The sequence below is a fragment of the Macrosteles quadrilineatus genome, unplaced genomic scaffold (assembly GCF_028750875.1).
Source record: "Macrosteles quadrilineatus isolate MER2022 unplaced genomic scaffold, UCM_ALF_1.0 Scaffold_2__2_contigs__length_208266976, whole genome shotgun sequence".
Taxonomy (NCBI): domain Eukaryota; kingdom Metazoa; phylum Arthropoda; class Insecta; order Hemiptera; family Cicadellidae; genus Macrosteles; species Macrosteles quadrilineatus.
In genome coordinates this window covers 12,864,344-12,882,200 of record NW_026542595.1, presented here as the reverse complement: position 1 = coordinate 12,882,200, position 17,857 = coordinate 12,864,344, and the positions used below count along the sequence as shown (strand labels likewise).

General features: G+C 35.5%; 1 protein-coding gene across 1 annotated transcript in view; it reads left to right on the top strand.

Moving 5' to 3' along the window:
- Positions 1–17,643, top strand: part of LOC128983947 (neural cell adhesion molecule 1-like) — a 62,772-nt gene extending 45,129 nt beyond the window's left edge. The window contains exons 2-14 of the mRNA XM_054403224.1: positions 2,991–3,120; positions 3,779–4,002; positions 4,937–5,047; positions 5,850–6,053; positions 9,731–9,882; positions 11,358–11,502; positions 12,380–12,510; positions 14,339–14,480; positions 14,985–15,064; positions 15,333–15,555; positions 16,114–16,226; positions 16,628–16,868; positions 17,121–17,643. Coding sequence (XP_054259199.1) covers positions 2,991–3,120; positions 3,779–4,002; positions 4,937–5,047; positions 5,850–6,053; positions 9,731–9,882; positions 11,358–11,502; positions 12,380–12,510; positions 14,339–14,480; positions 14,985–15,064; positions 15,333–15,555; positions 16,114–16,226; positions 16,628–16,868; positions 17,121–17,389 — 2,165 coding nt within the window. The 3' untranslated portion in view covers positions 17,390–17,643. The remainder of the gene's footprint in view (positions 1–2,990; positions 3,121–3,778; positions 4,003–4,936; positions 5,048–5,849; positions 6,054–9,730; positions 9,883–11,357; positions 11,503–12,379; positions 12,511–14,338; positions 14,481–14,984; positions 15,065–15,332; positions 15,556–16,113; positions 16,227–16,627; positions 16,869–17,120) is intronic.
- Positions 17,644–17,857: the final 214 nt, after the last annotated feature.

The following is a 17,857-nucleotide window of genomic DNA, read 5'->3' as shown; positions in this document are numbered from 1 at the left end:
TTTGAGGTAGACAAATATTTTTTTACTATGGCAAAAGTGCGAGCGAGCCAGGAGGCAATGACCATTGATAATGTTATACATAAATCTTATTTAATTTTATGAGGTTAGGAGAATTAATTAGTGAAAATCAAATTTTTGACAGTAAAATCAAAAGTTTAGGCTGTACTACAAATTGCTCATTGTTGGTGCTGACTAATGCTCGATCTAGCCAACGATGCAAACTAAAAAAAAACTGCACTTTTTACCTTCTTTAAGTTTTAATAAATATATTACTACGTTTGCACACTTGCTGTTAATAAGAAACTACTTGATAATCATTGTAAAACCTGATCCGTATAAAAAGTCAAAGTCAAATACAAATTACTCGTGTAAAAACCTGGCAAGTAATGGAAAGCCTAATGTGCTCTTACTAGAAGGAAGGCGTCGCATTTGAATTGCTCATCTTGCATTATCGTCGCTTTGAAGCTTAGAGGATTCGATTATTGTTTTTACTATGCTCTCAGGTTTAAAAAGCCTTTGACTCTTTTACACTAAAACATAAAATACTACATCATCACGAGGGTGTTCTGATACGTTTATAGCCATGTATGTCAAAACATAATCTAGCCAAAGAAAAAATCTAACCAAATACAATTTCTAAACCATACAGATTATTTAAACGTGTTTAATACTGCTAAGTTTTCAATTAGAGAAGGTAATGTTGGTGAACTATTCACAATCATGTTGAATTCGAAATAATTAAAAAAAATATGCTTCGACAATATATCTTATTTTTGTAAAGAATAATCAGAATCCACAACTTATATTTCCCGTAAATCTGACCTTGCATTGTTAGGATAAGAGGTAAGGCATTCAGAGTAATAATTTTGTGTTGGGCGGTGCTGCAGGATGCGGTGGAGAAAGTTGGGGTTAAGGGCCAAAGTTTCCCGCAGATCCCAAGAAGAAAAAGTTAGTTTGTAACGATCGGAAGCCGAATTATACTTAGCATAGAAATGCCTAATGGATCGAAGACAATAGCACGGACTTTCCTCAACAATTCCTTATCGTAAAAAGTAACGGTAGTAAAGTCTATTAATGAAATGTAATTCTTACGATAATAGATAGGTAAAATTTATGGGATTAAAAAGTAATACATGGCTCTTTGTAATAAACGAGTTAGATTTTTACCTTACCTTGCCATACACTGTTTCTGTTTCGAGTATTTTGAACTTATTTGCACCTATATGAACCCAAATGTGTGTTTGTATATTTCCAATTTAAGTTGGTTGAACTTGAATTTAATTTATTATCAGAAATGAACTAAACGCCATTCAATTGACTAAACGAAATATTTCAAAATCTATAAACGTTCTTAAAAAACATATGAAATGGTATTTGTTTAAAATTAATTCAATTCGCTTTATAAAATATAAAACAAGTTTTATGAACATATTCCGGCCATATCAAATACTGCTTTTCAAACTGTATCCATTACAATTCGGTTTATTAGCCAAAGATCCCCTTACATTTACAACGGATCGATGTTATCAGGTGTTAATTATTGGCAGGGACTAATTACAATCTCATCACGCCAGCCAATCAACGGTGTTTACAAAGCTGCATCGAAATGTTTCACAGGTGTTTAAACAACTATTTCTATTGGTGCACATTTACTCTTTACAAAATACGTTACTTTGTAAAGGTTTTACTTTAGTACGATACATATAGGTTGTATTGTATACACTTATCCTATCAGTGACTTTGCTTTTTATTCAGCCAGCACTTAATTAAAAGAAAATGTTTTATTTTTGGATAACGTAGACAGCCATGCAAAAATAAAAAAGATTATGACAGACAATTTCCCTTACAAGAAAAACCATTATTTCGCACTGTTACCAAAGTAAGTAGTATAGTCAATGGTAGTATGTACAAAGTAAATTAATTTGCACCATCAACTAGCTTGGACAAGAGAAAGTGGTCAACTTTAGTCATCAGGTGAAACTTGAGTTATAAATCAACCAAAACAAGCATCAGTTGGCTAGTTGCCTAGGAACACAACAATAGCGTCACTGAATGGACTCCATTGACGATTTCCTTTGGCAAAGTTGCTTGAAACAATCAGTGAATGTCCCATTCCTCCTACACAAACATCTGCATACATCGACCTCTCTGTAAGATTAATCATTTAGGCAATCAATAATGTTTAATATTAAGGTTTCTTTTAACAAAAATATTTTTAGAAATGTTAGCGTTAGCAAAATTTTTCTGATGGTTGATCATAATTACTGTTATGGAGGAAAACAAAAAGTCAGGATCATAGAGAATTTGGTCCAGTTATGTGGAGGTCTAAAAGAACCAGTTATGTCATGGCTTAAACTGTTCTTCTTTTATATTTATAATCACCTGCAATGAATTGTAAATTTTTCTAAGCCAAGAAATCGTGACTGCAGTTTTAGTTTTATCATTCTCATAATTGATAAATAAACTACATGCTCAGTGGGTGTTTACATATATACAGTGTATAGTTTAAGGTGCCAAAACAAACCATTTTTGACCAAATGAGAGAAGTAAATTTTGCATAAAAATAAAATTAAAGAACGCAATTCAGACTTCACGAAATCGTCAGTTTTCTTTGGCATAATTTTGTACTACCATTGCGATATTATTCGTCACAAGTGGTATGAACCTACCAGGATGGTAGGGGGTGAGGAAAAGAACATGCCACCGAATGGGGGGGGGGATTTGGCCGGGCTCTGTATTCGTATTCCACAGAGCAGGTAGGTACAATGCGATCAACAGTATTTACAAGAAGTAGACATTTGTTGCAGTACCAGCAGAGGTAGTGTGGGCCGTGCCTGGTGTGGACGCAGAAATACCTTTTGACTTTTCAATTCCTATAGGGACAGAGTCATTATGGAGTTGTGGTTTGAGGACAGGCTTTGAAGTTCTATTCCACAGAGCTGGTAGCTGCAATGCAATCAACAGTATTTACAAGTAGACATTTGTTGCAGTACCAGCAGAGGTAGTGTGGGCCGTGCCTGGTGTGGATGCAGAACTACCTTGTGACTTGTCAGCTCCTCATGGGGATAGAGTCATCATGGTGTTGTGGTTCAAGGATGCCACAGGAGTGCCATTGTACAGGTAGGAACAAAATATAACGTAAAAATGCAAATAAACGAATTAATAAGTTCTCATAAATATTCGGTCCTCTTTTGTAAATGCCCGGTACTGTACAGTTCTAAACAGAGTAGCTGTGGTGGTATATCATCTGGTATAAAAGACGAACTTTCCATCAATATATTTATTGAATTGAAAAAAAAAAAAATTAGTCAAATTTAACTTCAGCGAAATCTCAAATAAAATGCAAATTGTTTTGAACGGCAAGAACGTATACATTAATGCAATATTTTAATCAGTTTATGGCCAATGATTTAGGTGATAACACTAAATTTCTTTCTTACAATCTGAATATATTCCTCACATTAATATTTACCAGGATACACGAGTGTGATTTAAGGGGCTTTTACTTTCAACTTATGTTTGTGAAAGTTAGTTTATAATTGGGCAGAATAACTTTTACTGGAGAACTGAATAGCTTGCATATAGAAATGTAAGTTTGACTTTAAGATTCCGACTTTGTATAAGTAGTCCTCACAGTGACTGTGTATCCCGTTTATGTGTCAGAGTGGGGGGAGGGGAGTACTGTAAACCACATATGTGTGACAGAAGGGACGAAGTTATATGAACGCGGTTTATAGCAGGAACATAACTAATTTAAAGTATCCCTGACGTTTTGCAGCCTTGACGCCCGTAATCACACCCTAGGCGACGCCCCTCTTCACTGGGCCAGTACAGACTCCCAGGGCAAGAGATGTCACTTCCTGCTGCGGTCATCCGACCCGGACCATCGCGCCGCCCTCAAGATCACCAACGTCCAGGAGAGTGACGAGGGAATCTTCAGGTGTAGAGTCGACTTTCTAAACTCTCCAACGAGGAACTACAGAGTCAACCTTACTATGATAGGTAACTCAACCGGGAGCCAGTAAGCTGGTTTTATCAATTGAGTACAACCAGTCAACCAATTTTACAAACATTTGAAATAGTTATGAAATCATAAACCTCTAAACGTAACAGGCATTCCACATCAACTTAATAAATCGTAAAATTTTATGTTTGCTGTTAATTGTTAAAAAAAGTGAGTGTTGTTGTATACAATTTTCAATAAAGATAAGCTATAATGCTGCCATCAATACATTTAATGTATTTCATTCTATAATTTGAAGTGAACCATGAATAGGATAGTAATAGTACATTGCACCAAAGGAAAACTATAAGTTGTAATCAGTTTGACTCAACACCAATGTAAAAACCTCCATCCTCAATAATAACTCTAGGGCAGCATGCAGCATCTCCTTATCCAGGAAACATTCAGACCTCTCTTGGTAGTCACATGTCAGTCCACGGCCACAGCTATGATAGCCTTGCCAGTCCAAGTATAAGCTTCGTACGATTAAAACTTTGCTGCTAAAATCCAAAACACGAAAGTGAACAGCTTTCAAATAAAATGAATCCATGAAAATGGTTATACATGTTGTTTTTCACGTCAGTGTTATCAGTTTAACGATATTTAAGTTGTAAACAAATAAAAGCAATTAAAGTTGACAAGATATAGGGTGAAAATACGCAAAATAATGATATATATATATATATATATATATATATATATATATATATATATAAATTCTGTACCTGATAAGTATTACCTTAAACTGCTTAAACACTGAAACTTAAATTTAGTTTATGCAGTTCAAATTTACACAATTAATTATGCATTAAAACGATGAGAAAACTAGGGAAAGCGACAATCTTTTACTATTCTAACACATTTAAAACATTCAGATTCAAACAAAAATAAATTAAATCATATTATTTATTCCTTATCCACTGTCCATCACAGAGCCTCCGTCCACTCCGCAGATTATGGATGCTGAAGGCAATGAGGTGATGGGGGTGGCGGGACCGTTCCTGGAGGGCTACGACATGCAGATGTCTTGTCACGTTAGTGGAGGTAAGACAAGTACTAGCAACTGACCATGTTCTATATAGTGATCATAGGTCGACTAGGTGATAGCAGTAAAATTAATCTAGCTGGAGGCTAGATTATATTAATATCCTAATGTATATATCATGTTGCCTTATTGGATATGCGTATCAATCATTGTACGCATTATTATCAAGTGTATCAATCTAATACTGTATTACAACCATTTGTATTACATTATTCTATACCATTATAATAGTGTATATTAAGACAATACTTTACAAAATAGCAATCTATTTATGAATATTATTTGTGGGCTTCATTCACCTTTATTTTTGACTATGGTGTCCAGGACTCGTCAAAACACACACAAACAAGCAGACCGGTATATAGAAAACACGCAATGGCCCGTCGCATCAAATTAAGAGGTTTCGCGGAACTCACAAAAAACGTTGTGTTTGGACGAGTCCTGGTAATCATAAACAAAAATAAAGATGAGTGCAACCCACAAATAATTTACATAAGTGAATAACACCTCGCCTAAAAGAATGTAATTTAGAAACGAAATTGTTATTTGTGTAACTAGTGCACTAAGTGGTACTTTGCTGCAATTGAGAGGCGGCTCGTGTGGAAAGTTTCTCGAGTGCAGCCAAAGAGACTTTGCACTCGTGCTATATATTATATTTTCCTACAGTTACTATAAAGCATGAATAATGGGTAATCGTATATTGTAGCCCATAACTTATAAAAATGGAGATCTGACAAATGAATTCTATACACTTTGATGAGGCATTGTGTATAATGCCACGTTGTCACTTGTGTGTCTTAGGACGACCCAGGCCGGATGTGAGTTGGTGGTCGGACGGTCTGTTGGTGGATGACAGGAGTGAGAGTGTGTCTACCAGCTACGTTGTCAACCGACTGTTCGTAGGCACCGTGATCAGATCCCTCAGAAACACAGTGTTCGAATGCCGAGCTCAATCCATTCCTTCGGCACCTCCCGTGTCTAGGAAGGTTTCGATTGAAATATTTCGTAAGTATTTTGTGACTAATGTTAAAGTTAGAAACGGACTTCCATGTTTATTTTGTTTAGCACCGGTACAGACGGGAATGGGCACACGGAAGGGACTAAGGCTAAAGGTGTAGTGACGTCATATCTCTAGTGGTTAATGTCTTCTCTTGAGGCGACACGATTACCGTAACGAAACGATGTGATTTCTGCGGCGTTCGTGGCATAGTTGGTAGCGTTTCGGTTTGGTGTTCAGGAGGTCCGGGGTTCGTAAACCGCCGGCAGCACTAACTTTTTGTCAACAAATTTTTCATTTCAGCAAGTTTGGTTGGTTAGGTTAGGTTATGACAGTTTAATTTTATAATACTAAATTTTAAAATTAATTTTATAATTAATTAAAAATTATAAGTAATCATTAATTTGGATGTTTATCTTATATGGTTTTTATATTATCAGCAAGTCTGGTTGGTTAGGTTATGTTATGACAGTTTAATTTTAAAAATTAAAAATTAATTTTATAATTTTAAAACAATATTTTATAATTAAAAAGTTAATTTTATAAAAAAATTAAAAATTAATTTAAATTTTTTCAACTTAGCAGTCCTATCGGCGAACGATGACACTACAAGATATGTTAGCCTTAGTCCCTCCCGTGTGCCCCACCGGGTACAGACGTATTTATGTCTTTTGACTTAACACGCTGTTTATTTTTAGTGAGCATATACAGCCCAACGGGAAAAACATACAATATACAGTATAGTGTCCCAAAACCGATGGTCACTATATAGTGACCATCATTATATAAATTGAATTGGTCTATCATAGGTTCAAATTAAGAGATCTCCCATTATAAGGGTTGCATTAAAATCTTAAATCCGGTAAATACAAATTTTTACATCGCTACTTTCTGCTCATATACTCCTGTAAAACTCGAAATTCTTACAAGGAACGTCCTGGACGTTGTGAAATCTTTGTATTTTAAATTCATTATGGGACAATTATGAAACCATTGTACCCGCAATAGTTTCTTAAATACAGTATCAAGATTCCCTCCTGTTCTAAATCTTCTACGTTTACGCTATTACTAATTGCTCAGCTAAAAAAACGATATACTAGAGTATGCACTCTTCTTAGATTTAACCACCAAGCTTAAGAAAGCAAGGCGAGTTACTCGGTTACTCCGTTGATTTTTGGTATTACTTGACACATTGTATTGTTACAGTGTTTACTGCAATAAGTGGATAGTGTTTGAAGTTGTGGGTATAATTCAGGTTTTGTATTTAGCTTATCAGCTTATTTGAGATTCATCAATTACTCAGATTGTTCTAATTAGGAGTATATACATGCTTTACAACAATTTAAGCAATTACTTAATTCGGTAAACCGGTTGATATTTCAAATACTAGTTTATGCAAACTAGATGACCTGTTAACAGTATACCATTACTGTTATATAGGGCTGGCGGTAGCGATAGGAGACAACACATACACATAGAGTTAAGCGACGCTTATTACAGACATAACAGTTGACTGTCGATACAAATGTGTGTATCTTATTGCACGACGTGGCACTATACGGTTACCCTCATACATTACACCACCGATACTGCAACTATGCAATGTATGGGATGCGATCCAGTCATGATTTGGCTCATTCCTGTTACTAATTTGGATGATAATATGTAAAGTTCTACTCCAAACAGTCGTTTTTAAAACATTTTGGACATAGTAATACTGTTGGATTAAACCACAGACTAGTTTGGTTATTTTGTCCCTAGCAACCGTACATGTTGACGTCAAGAAAATGCGTTGTAAACCTCTTCATTCTGTTGTATGCACACTCCTTAAAAGATTATATTTCCTAGCGTTAAGTCACGATAAATATTTATTCTTAAATATATTGTAAACAATGCAGCTTCACAACTGTATTTAACGTATCTGAATCAGGTCATTAGTTGTTTGTATTACTTGAGCAATTAATACTCACGACTAAAGTAAACTCAAAGTTATAAATGTTCAAATTAAGCCTTTAAAACTATAAAACCAACTTAAAAATCCACCATCTATCTACATTTTGTTTAAAACTGCTGATTCCTTATTGATACATGCCTAACCAATGCAACTTAAAAAACTGTACGAACTTTAAATAATATAAACCATAAAATATTCTAGAACAATGTATAGAAAGGTACTGGTACACTCAACAATAAGTACTAGTAAACTCGTAATAACTCACAATTGGGCCCTAATTAAAGCTACGTTCTTGTAACCAGTCGGTAGATCTAACTTAAAATAAAATTTACGATTTGAAAATTTTTAGTTTATTATACCCATAATTACAATTATATATAAATACTAGCAGTTACCCGGCGCGCGTTGCTGCGCTAACAAAATACATCTGTCTGTGTGAAAAGCATGCTTTTTCTACATTTAAACCGACGATAGTTAGGGATTGCACTAGTACCTTATAATGGTGACTGCGAAAGCAAGACACTAAGGAAATTGTAGTTGCTTAAATTCAGAGGGTAATTCGGATGAAATCATCAGTATTCTTATGATTAAGACTATTTCTCCCTTAAACCTACCACTGATAATTTTTGCTTTAATAAATTTTGACGTCATTTTTTTTATCGTTAGTCTGGTAACGTTGTACAGCTTAAGTGGATTTAAATTTTGCATTAGTATTATTGGAGTTCCTCCTTTTAATGACAGTAATGTGGTGGGTTGATGACAAATTGAGAGGCATTTGAATACCCGAGATAGCACGCACTATTATTATTAACTTAATAATTTATGTTAGATTGTGTGGGTATAGAACGAAAGATAAAAATATTAAGGGATTGTCCCTTTTACTGTTTATAATACTTTGATAAAGGTTTTTATGTTTTTAATATTTAACATTGGAGAATTTAAACGTTGTTGAGTGCACAGGTGTGCTGTGATTGGGGTTTAATACATTTGGACTTATTATTCAAAAGTAAAATAGTTTTCTGTGCTGCACTCGGTAGAAACACTGTGGCACTATTTCAAATCATGAGTCATGAATAATGCTAATACAGAATGTTGTGATTATTCAAACCTACAAAACAGTTGGTGAAAGTAAACATCTGCTTTTAAATTATATTTATTTGTAAACATTGTAGATCAAAAAGTCTGACATTGGCCCACTTAAAACTCTGGGGCAGAGCCCTTTTGGCGGATCTGCACCAAACTTCACTCGAACCATCCTTGAAAGATGCTTAATAATGCCTGAAAGTTTCATTACAATCTGTCGAGCGGTTTCGGAGTCCATAACGTATATACATACACACATACATACATACATATTTCCTCTTTTATAGATATAGATGTCTAAAGCTGTAAGTGAAACTTAGTTTTTGTTGAAGGAATTTCGCTTACATACAACAGTTAAAAATATCATTGTTATGAAACAGCAAAAATAAGCGGAATATGTACTGATGGATTAATTGAAGTTAGTGTTAGTAATTCATGCTAATCATCATGTAAAAACGGGTCACTAATTACGTAGACTAAGGAATTACTTCAAAAACAATTAGTATAAACAACGATAGTCAAATTAATCTATTATCCCTGAATGTATGATACACGCTTTCGAATTTAAACGCATCGCTACAGATGACTACATTAAATTTGAAATTAGCTGCTATACATTAATTATTTATTTGACTTGTTGTGTATCAGTGAAGCCGTTGACGGTGAAGATCACATCGCCAGTGGAGGTGTTGTCTGCTGGCAAGTCTAAGCAGATATCTTGCGAGTCTACTGGTTCGTTCCCCCCAGCACGCATCACCTGGTGGTTGGACGGCGAGATAGTCCGACACGCAGTCACCACGGTAATTCAACATGTCTGATTTTTACCATAACTATTTTATGTTCACACAAGCTGCTATGCCCGTGCTTTGCAACGGGAATAAAATGTGACCTAGAGAGCTATTAAAATAATTCTGATGTGTGTTTTAAAATACAGCAACTCTATGATATAATTTGAAAATATAAACTGATTTAAAAGTGTAAACCTACTTACTTTCAAACCCCTACTTTTTATGTAAATAGGTCCAAAAGAATATGACAACATACTGTACCTTAGTGTAGCAATAGCATCAAATGCTTCATATTGTTGCTTCGCGAAAGACATGTTTACCACCATTATTCAACTTTAGTCAAGCCTCTGCATTTGTAGCTTACTATATAAATTACAAAATGAAACTTTGAGCAATACTTTTCAAAACGTATACAACCTTTCTTTAAACCAAACATAACCCTCCTAAATCTACATAAAGCGTCACAAACATATTTTTTTAGTAAATAAACAAACACCAGTTCATTGTACTGACCAGCTGTTTCATTAACTAAATTAAATTTAATCATGTAAACTCTGGAAGCATGCCAGGCGTAGCCCTTTGGAAATCAGCCTGTGGGGCAGAGCCCTTTGAAAATTCGTCCATATCAATACTTTTCGACAAATCTACACACTCTAAGCTTCATTTTGATGTGCCATATGCCTATATTTTTATTTAGTAAATGGCCTTAACCGTTTACATACAATTTGATTGTATCACTTTAATAATATAATAGATAAATATGTTAAAGAAATTTTAAATGTACAAACAATATTAAATTTCCAATCATGTTGCAAATTAATCCAGTCTAACATTGTTCCTATATGGGTAACGTATATTCTTAGAATATCGACAGAATTATTTAGCTTCGACTTACACTAACATGGAATATTTAAAATGGAGATTGGGGTCGAAACAGTGTATTAATGAACAATCGGATATTGAAAAATTTAATGTTCCTAAACAATATCGTAGAAAGGGTAAGGAAGGGTAATATTTTTAGCAAATGATGACATTTCTAATTACCTATGTAAAAAAAAAGTTCTCGAAAATAATACACTTATGACCGTAAGCTTGTTGGTGTTGATCATGAGTCTACTTAAACTTATCTCTGCACTTCGTAAGAGACACATACAGTGTTTTAGAGATAAAAACCATTTGCTGTGTCCTAAATGAAAGTGTTCAACTCATTATGAAACAACACATACTAACTTATGTAACATTCCTTCATTTTACTGATCTGTAAAAAAATTCTAAATGAATCAATAAAAATGTTTTAACTTAACATACATAAGCGTCTAACATTGCAAGTAGAGAGTTAGTATTGCAAATTCTTCTTTATTCGTAACTTCCTTAAATGTATGTTAGTACAGTACAAGAATGAGCAATGCGTTTTTGACATATGTTTGTATGTGGAACTAAACAAGAATCCGCCATTTTGTTAATTACTAACAGTTTACGTGTGACAGATTGGTAACCATGGCAACAGCACCTCCAGCACACTCACGCTGCGGCCTGAGGCGGGCGATGACAGCAAGGAACTGGTCTGTCGGGCGGAGAACCCCAAGTTCAAGGGAACCATCATAGAGGACCGTCGCTACATCAGGGTGGCTTGTACGTAGCTGCTTTACTCAATTGAGAATAAATTATGCAATGGAAGACATTACTTTTTCGTGAGCGGATGTTATACTGTTGTAAATGAATTGCTATGTGATTAATCAGTATGTTTGAAATGAATTTCATATGTAAAACATAAAGAAATTCTGCTGATTGCATCATATACTAAAACAAAAAAATAAATACACTTAAGAATAGAAACCATGAATTTATTACAGGCACTTAAATGTTGATGTTCTGTCTACCAAAATTGGCTTACCTGTTTCTGCGTAATCTAATTGTTACATGTTACCGCAACTAGGTTTCGAATTCTAAGGAAGTCATCTTCAGCCATTAAAGGATGTCATGACCGTTTCATATAAAGGTTGTCAAAATAAGTACAGTAACTAAACGGACATGAACAAACATAAACATTACAAGTGTGGACATTTAAACTATAAAACCGTACATTTAAACAATTAAACGACAGTAGGCCTTAGAACAATATCGGTGAGTGGTTCTACTCGGATGGATGTTGAGTCTAGGTGCTTCTTATTACTGTAAATTTATTTAAATAATTTTGTGTTGCATATCTAGATTTTAGTAATAACAAAGCTTCAAGATTTTAAGTGTAGATGTACTTGTGACAGTAATTAGTGAGTTAGTTTAATTTAGCCAGTTTTAAAATTAAGAGCGTGATTTTTGTAGCATCAACAAAATTTGCGACTCAGAAGTAAATATCTGATTTCAAATCTTTTTTCTTGCAAGTCCATATATAATATATTTACAATATATGTGTTACTGACGTACACACGATTGTTCTGGCCCTCCAATTCTTACCTAGGCATCGCACATTATTGTTTTACTGCCAACTACAGTAGCATTGTTGTCACAGACCCGCCCGTGGTGTCCGTGTCCCTGGGATCCAACGTCGGCGTCTCGTCTCTCCGCGAGGGCGACTCTGTGACGCTTACCTGCGACGCCCGGGCCTTCCCTGAGGCCGACCGCATCACTTGGTACCATGGGGTGAGTCACCAGTCACCAGCCACAACGATTATATAAAGCATGTCTCAAAACTACTTCGGTAACTTAAATTCAATATTGTTTAAACGACACTATACACTTCCAGTCTCAATATAGTGGATTTGCAGTTGCTTGGTAAACTATTCTCTAAAGGTTATGTATGATCTAGTCTATACATAAATCTAGTTGATTTTGTCCCTATAGTTTATTTTTATTTTCAGATTGATTTAAATACATCAATTAAGTATGAGGCTGTGTATAATTTACGAAGAATAGTATAATTATTTCATCGCTAGGACGTAAAGTGCCTCTCTCTTGAAAATACATTTTGTCCATGGGATACACTATATTTTCCGTCATATTGCATAATTAAATGGTAACCTAAGCTAGTAAACGAAAAATATTTTTCATGTAGAGACAACCTCTCAAAGCAACTTCCAGCTTGATCACAATTAATTGTGCTAATGTTAATAAACAGCTTCCTAGGGGCTAAAAAGGCTTTGCCACTTTAGACCTGACTTTTTAGCTGAAGTATGACGAAAAAAACAATTTTGTTGTTTAAATTCTTAACATACATGTAATACTTTTGTCATCTGTCTCGTTTCTTAAATATTTAATCACAACACTGAAAAACATAGTTGTTTGTGCACATAATCATAAATGCATTCAGTTATGTGCTTGAGACAAATCTCTAAGTTCGGTTCCTTCAATCCCTCGAGGGAATTCGGAACAGAAAGTGCAAATTCTATTTGCTTGAGTTATGCGGGTGTTTCCACGGTAAACAGAGGTGGAATGGTAACGCAAAACAAACAAGGCGGGGAAAAGCACTCGACCGTCACGGGGTAAATAAACCGTCAAAATATCCACTTCCTAACGTTTGATGTTGCCTACTTTGAGGGGAATAGCTGAGTAGACTAGAAGCCAACTTTTCCCATGTGTAAGCCGAAAAATACATTCTTCCGAAGATGTTGTCGATTTTCAATCGTCAAACAAATACATGTTAGTCTTTGATATTGCACTGTCTGTTTTACTGCAGGAAAACTGAGTTATGAAAATAATTCAAACTTTATTTTTCAATTGTAAGACTTATTTCTTAACAGGTACATTATTTTGCTATATTCCTTACGTTAAAAAGTAATTTGTGATTTGAGATACTACTACATGGATGTTATATAGAGAAAATACCAAATTCGACTCATAATATGGCTTGGAGTTTTACGTCGTCTTTAAGGTAGTTAAATATATTTCTCGTAGACCAAAGAGGCAGTTCGAGTTCTGGAGATGGTTATTGAGCGGAGCGAATCGAAGCTCTTATACTACACTCCTGCTTTTGTTTTAATATAATCCTCCTGAATGGCTGATGCGATCTGCATGAAATTTAGCACCGTCATAGTAACCAACTATGGAAAGGTGTAAATCTCAATTGGTACAAATCAGACTAAACCCCCTTTAGTCTCTGCATGAATTTTAAATGTTTAGAAATTTAACATGGACCTTTTAGGTTTATTGGTTCTCATTACAGTATTTGCTAGATAACAAAACAAAGGCAAACAAAAGAGTCGTATGCCTAACATATGTTAGTCAACAAATCATCTAAACTATCACCTATTTTTTTTATAGTATATTACAAATACAGAACAAAAAGGAAGAACACTCAGATGCAGATAAGTAAAGTTGAATTAATTTAATACGACATGAATAATCAAGTACCTTTAGAGTCTTAAAAGTATATAGTAAACAGTAAAAAAATACTTTCATGATTAGTTAAAGTAAAATGTTCCTGTATTTGCAGTAACCTGTGAGTAATTGTTTAACCATGTCTCTCATACAGACCAAGATGATGTCACGTGACGAGGCAGGGCGAGTGCTGGAGCTGAAGAGATTGTCCAGAACCTCCTCAGGAGAGTACGTGTGTGTCGCGTCCAACAGCGAAGGAGCCTCCAAAAGTCCCCCTATATATCTGGCTGTGCAGTGTGAGTAGTCATGGTTTTGGTCATTATATACAGAATCAATAATAGGAATCAAACGTTTGGGCTAGCTCCGGTACTATCCTGTTGGCTTTACTAATTTTACAAATAAAAGTTTACGTCATTTTGTAAGAGAAATTGGTTTTAATTCAATTACAGTCTGAAAATGTAAAAACAAACAAACCCAAATAAACAATCTGTAAATCAATAATCAGTCTGTAAATAAACAATTCCTCAAGTGAATATAATAACAATTTGAACACATGCTGGAAATAAAATGTAAATAAAAATATATATTAACAAAACCCATGAATTTACAGTATGTATCCTAATGTATTCATCTCTTACTTTTCTCTTACTGTGAGATAGTTAATGAAAGTAAGTAAATGTACGCCCTTAGTTACTAGATTTTTGTACAATAGTTATAGATATGTTTGCCAAAATTGTAATAGATCTTATGCACTATAAAAATGCAATTTTCCTGCCGTTTCTTATTTTGAAATGTTGCAGACGCCCCAGTGTGTAGACCAGGCACGGAGAACGTTGTGGTAGGAGCTTTACGTCATGAGACGGTAACAGCACGCTGCGAGGTGAGTCTAGACAACGCTTAACGCATTCTGTCACGCTTGTAACTGCGATATTTATACTATTAAAGCATACCCACGCAAGTGATCAGTATTCGATAGGAAATTTACGAAAAAATGTTTGAGATATTATCCGTAATTAATAATTCTAAAGAGATACTGTAAAATCTAGACCAAATAAAATATGAGCTTTATAGTTAAGCTTCAACGGGTATTACCACTCTTATCATCTACATATCAACTGTGAAAGCACTCACACAACATATCTACTCAGGTGCTGGCGGACCCAGGGGGTGATACGCTAAAGTTCTCCTGGACCTACAGCAAAGCCAAGGATGTCCTCCCCATCCCCTCAGACAGGGTCCGGTCCCTGGGACATGTCAGTTTACTAAACTACACTCCCATTGTGGAGTCGGACTTTGGCACCCTGGCTTGCTGGGCCTCCAACCCTGTGGGTCGTCAAGTCAAACCTTGTCTGCTGCATATTGTGCACGCAAGTAAGTACAATCTGCAAGCCACTTTCTCTTGTTTCTATTTAATGATTTATTGGTGGAGTATATTGCTTACCAAAAGAATATTTTATAGATGATTAATTAGAAATGTTTCACATTTTCTCATTGATTTTTTGACTACTTTAGTGACAATTTATTTATGGTCATTTAAACCATGTTGATACGTAAAGCTATGAGTTTTATTATTGTATAACATATATTAGAAAATGGTAAAAATTATTCAGACGAATGTTTAAACTAATAGAGTAGAAATTAATATGGAGCCTTGTAGCGGTTATTCCAGGTTTTAAGTAAATCATGGACCTCTATTCCTGTGGGTGTTCTATTGAATGTGCTTTACTATATTTATTTGCTAAATTAACAACCCGAATGGAACCCAAACACAGATCTAAAGAACTCAACTTTCCCCCATGGTACATGGTTCTTAGATGGTACATGGAGTTAAGACGGTTTGTTTGATAATAATTAAGTATATACCACTTTGTTGTTATCATTATATTAACATGTCATTATATTATGTAGCACTGTCCTTGCTCTGTTTAGAAGCCCCAGAGCCACCGCGAGACTGTGGGGTCCACAACAGTTCGGCGGGTCGCCTAGAGGTGGTGTGTACTGCGGGCAACGACGGTGGACTGGCTCAACACTTCGTACTGGAGGTATACTTAAGCATACACAATCAGACTACCTTTTACTACCATATTTTGGCTAAAAAGCCATCTTCTTGTGTACCACGAAAAAATAAAGCGTGTAAATCAACGACAACTTTTATCTAGGACTTGCTATGCTACAGAAAACCTTTATATCCTGGCCTCATTATCAAATGGCGAAAACATATCCAAAACGAACCTTTTGTTATAAGAGTACCTTTTGTTTTAGAGGCAAGGGATCTTTCTTCACAGATCAACTGCGATAATGGTATAAGCTAGTTCTAGTTGTGACCATTAAAGTAAATGTGACTCAGTTGAGCATGGATGACAATAAACCACTTTAAGGTTCAGTAATGTAAAATCATACCGAACATTACAGTTGTTATGCTAAATATTCTAAATGACCTCAGGTGCGAGAGACGGACCGACAAGCGGACCAAGCGACCCCCGGCGGCAAGGGAGGATTTAGTGTGGGAGCTCCTCTCTATAGAGACCTCGGTAGTATTCCTCGGTTCCTGCTGCACTCTATGGAGCCCGGTGCTGAGTACCAGCTGCTGATATACGCTAAGAACGCGATGGGAGTCAGCGAGCCTCCTGTGCTGATACAGGGTGTCAAGGTTTCATCAAACTTTGAAAAACTTGCACACTCAGGTATAGTATAAAAATGGAAATGCGATTATTTTGACGCACGTTTTGCAGCAATATAAGAAAATAGCTAGACCAACGATGAGATAGTGAGTCGTAATGAGTGTATTTATAGTGAGTACTTAACATCATTGAATAGACCAGTAATATCACTAATACGTTATCAGTGTTTTGTAGTTGTATTTAATATGGAGTTTAATGCAGTAACAAATTTAATAAATTAAATTAGGTAATATGGTGACGAACGTTTGTGTGCAGGTTCAGTGGTAGAGCTGGCGACGATGGCTGCTGACTACATGCCAGATCTGCTGGTGACGGGGCTGCTGGTAGCTGCTGGAGTTATCCTGGTGTGTGTTCTGGTGGTTGCTATGGCGACTCTCGTGTCCTGCCGTACACGTCCAGACCCCGGGGCGGCTCAGTTCCGTCTCAACAACGTCCACTACGGAGGCGGCTCCAGGGCGAGCTCTGCCAGTCGCGAGAAGCGGAGAAGTAGAGCCAGTGTCCAGGATGAGGGGGGTGGGGAGTGACTAGTATGACGTCACTTGTGGACCTTATTTATTGTACATATTGGAACAAAGACTAAGTGAAAGACAGATGGACACTATTATCGTTGTAATTAACCGATGTATATTTGGACCGTACATTGCATACATCTAGGACTGCTCGCTAGCTATTAAATGTGTGGTAAATGTATGAAAAATGTATTATTTAAAAGGTATAACCATTTTTATTTTTGTAAACTTAGATGTAATATATATAATAATACACTCTATAAGTTCCTAGGTCTTACCTCTAAGAAAAAAAAATTACTTTTTCATCACCAAATAATTTAAATAGAACTACGGATAGTCCTGTAAACCGTATAGTGAAGTCTAATTTTACACACTAACTAAATTGTAATTTAACATTTTTAGTTAACGTTGTTACATCTAAATATATGTGACAACGTAATGAGTAAACCGGTAGTCGACAATAATTATTGTATAAAAGGCCTT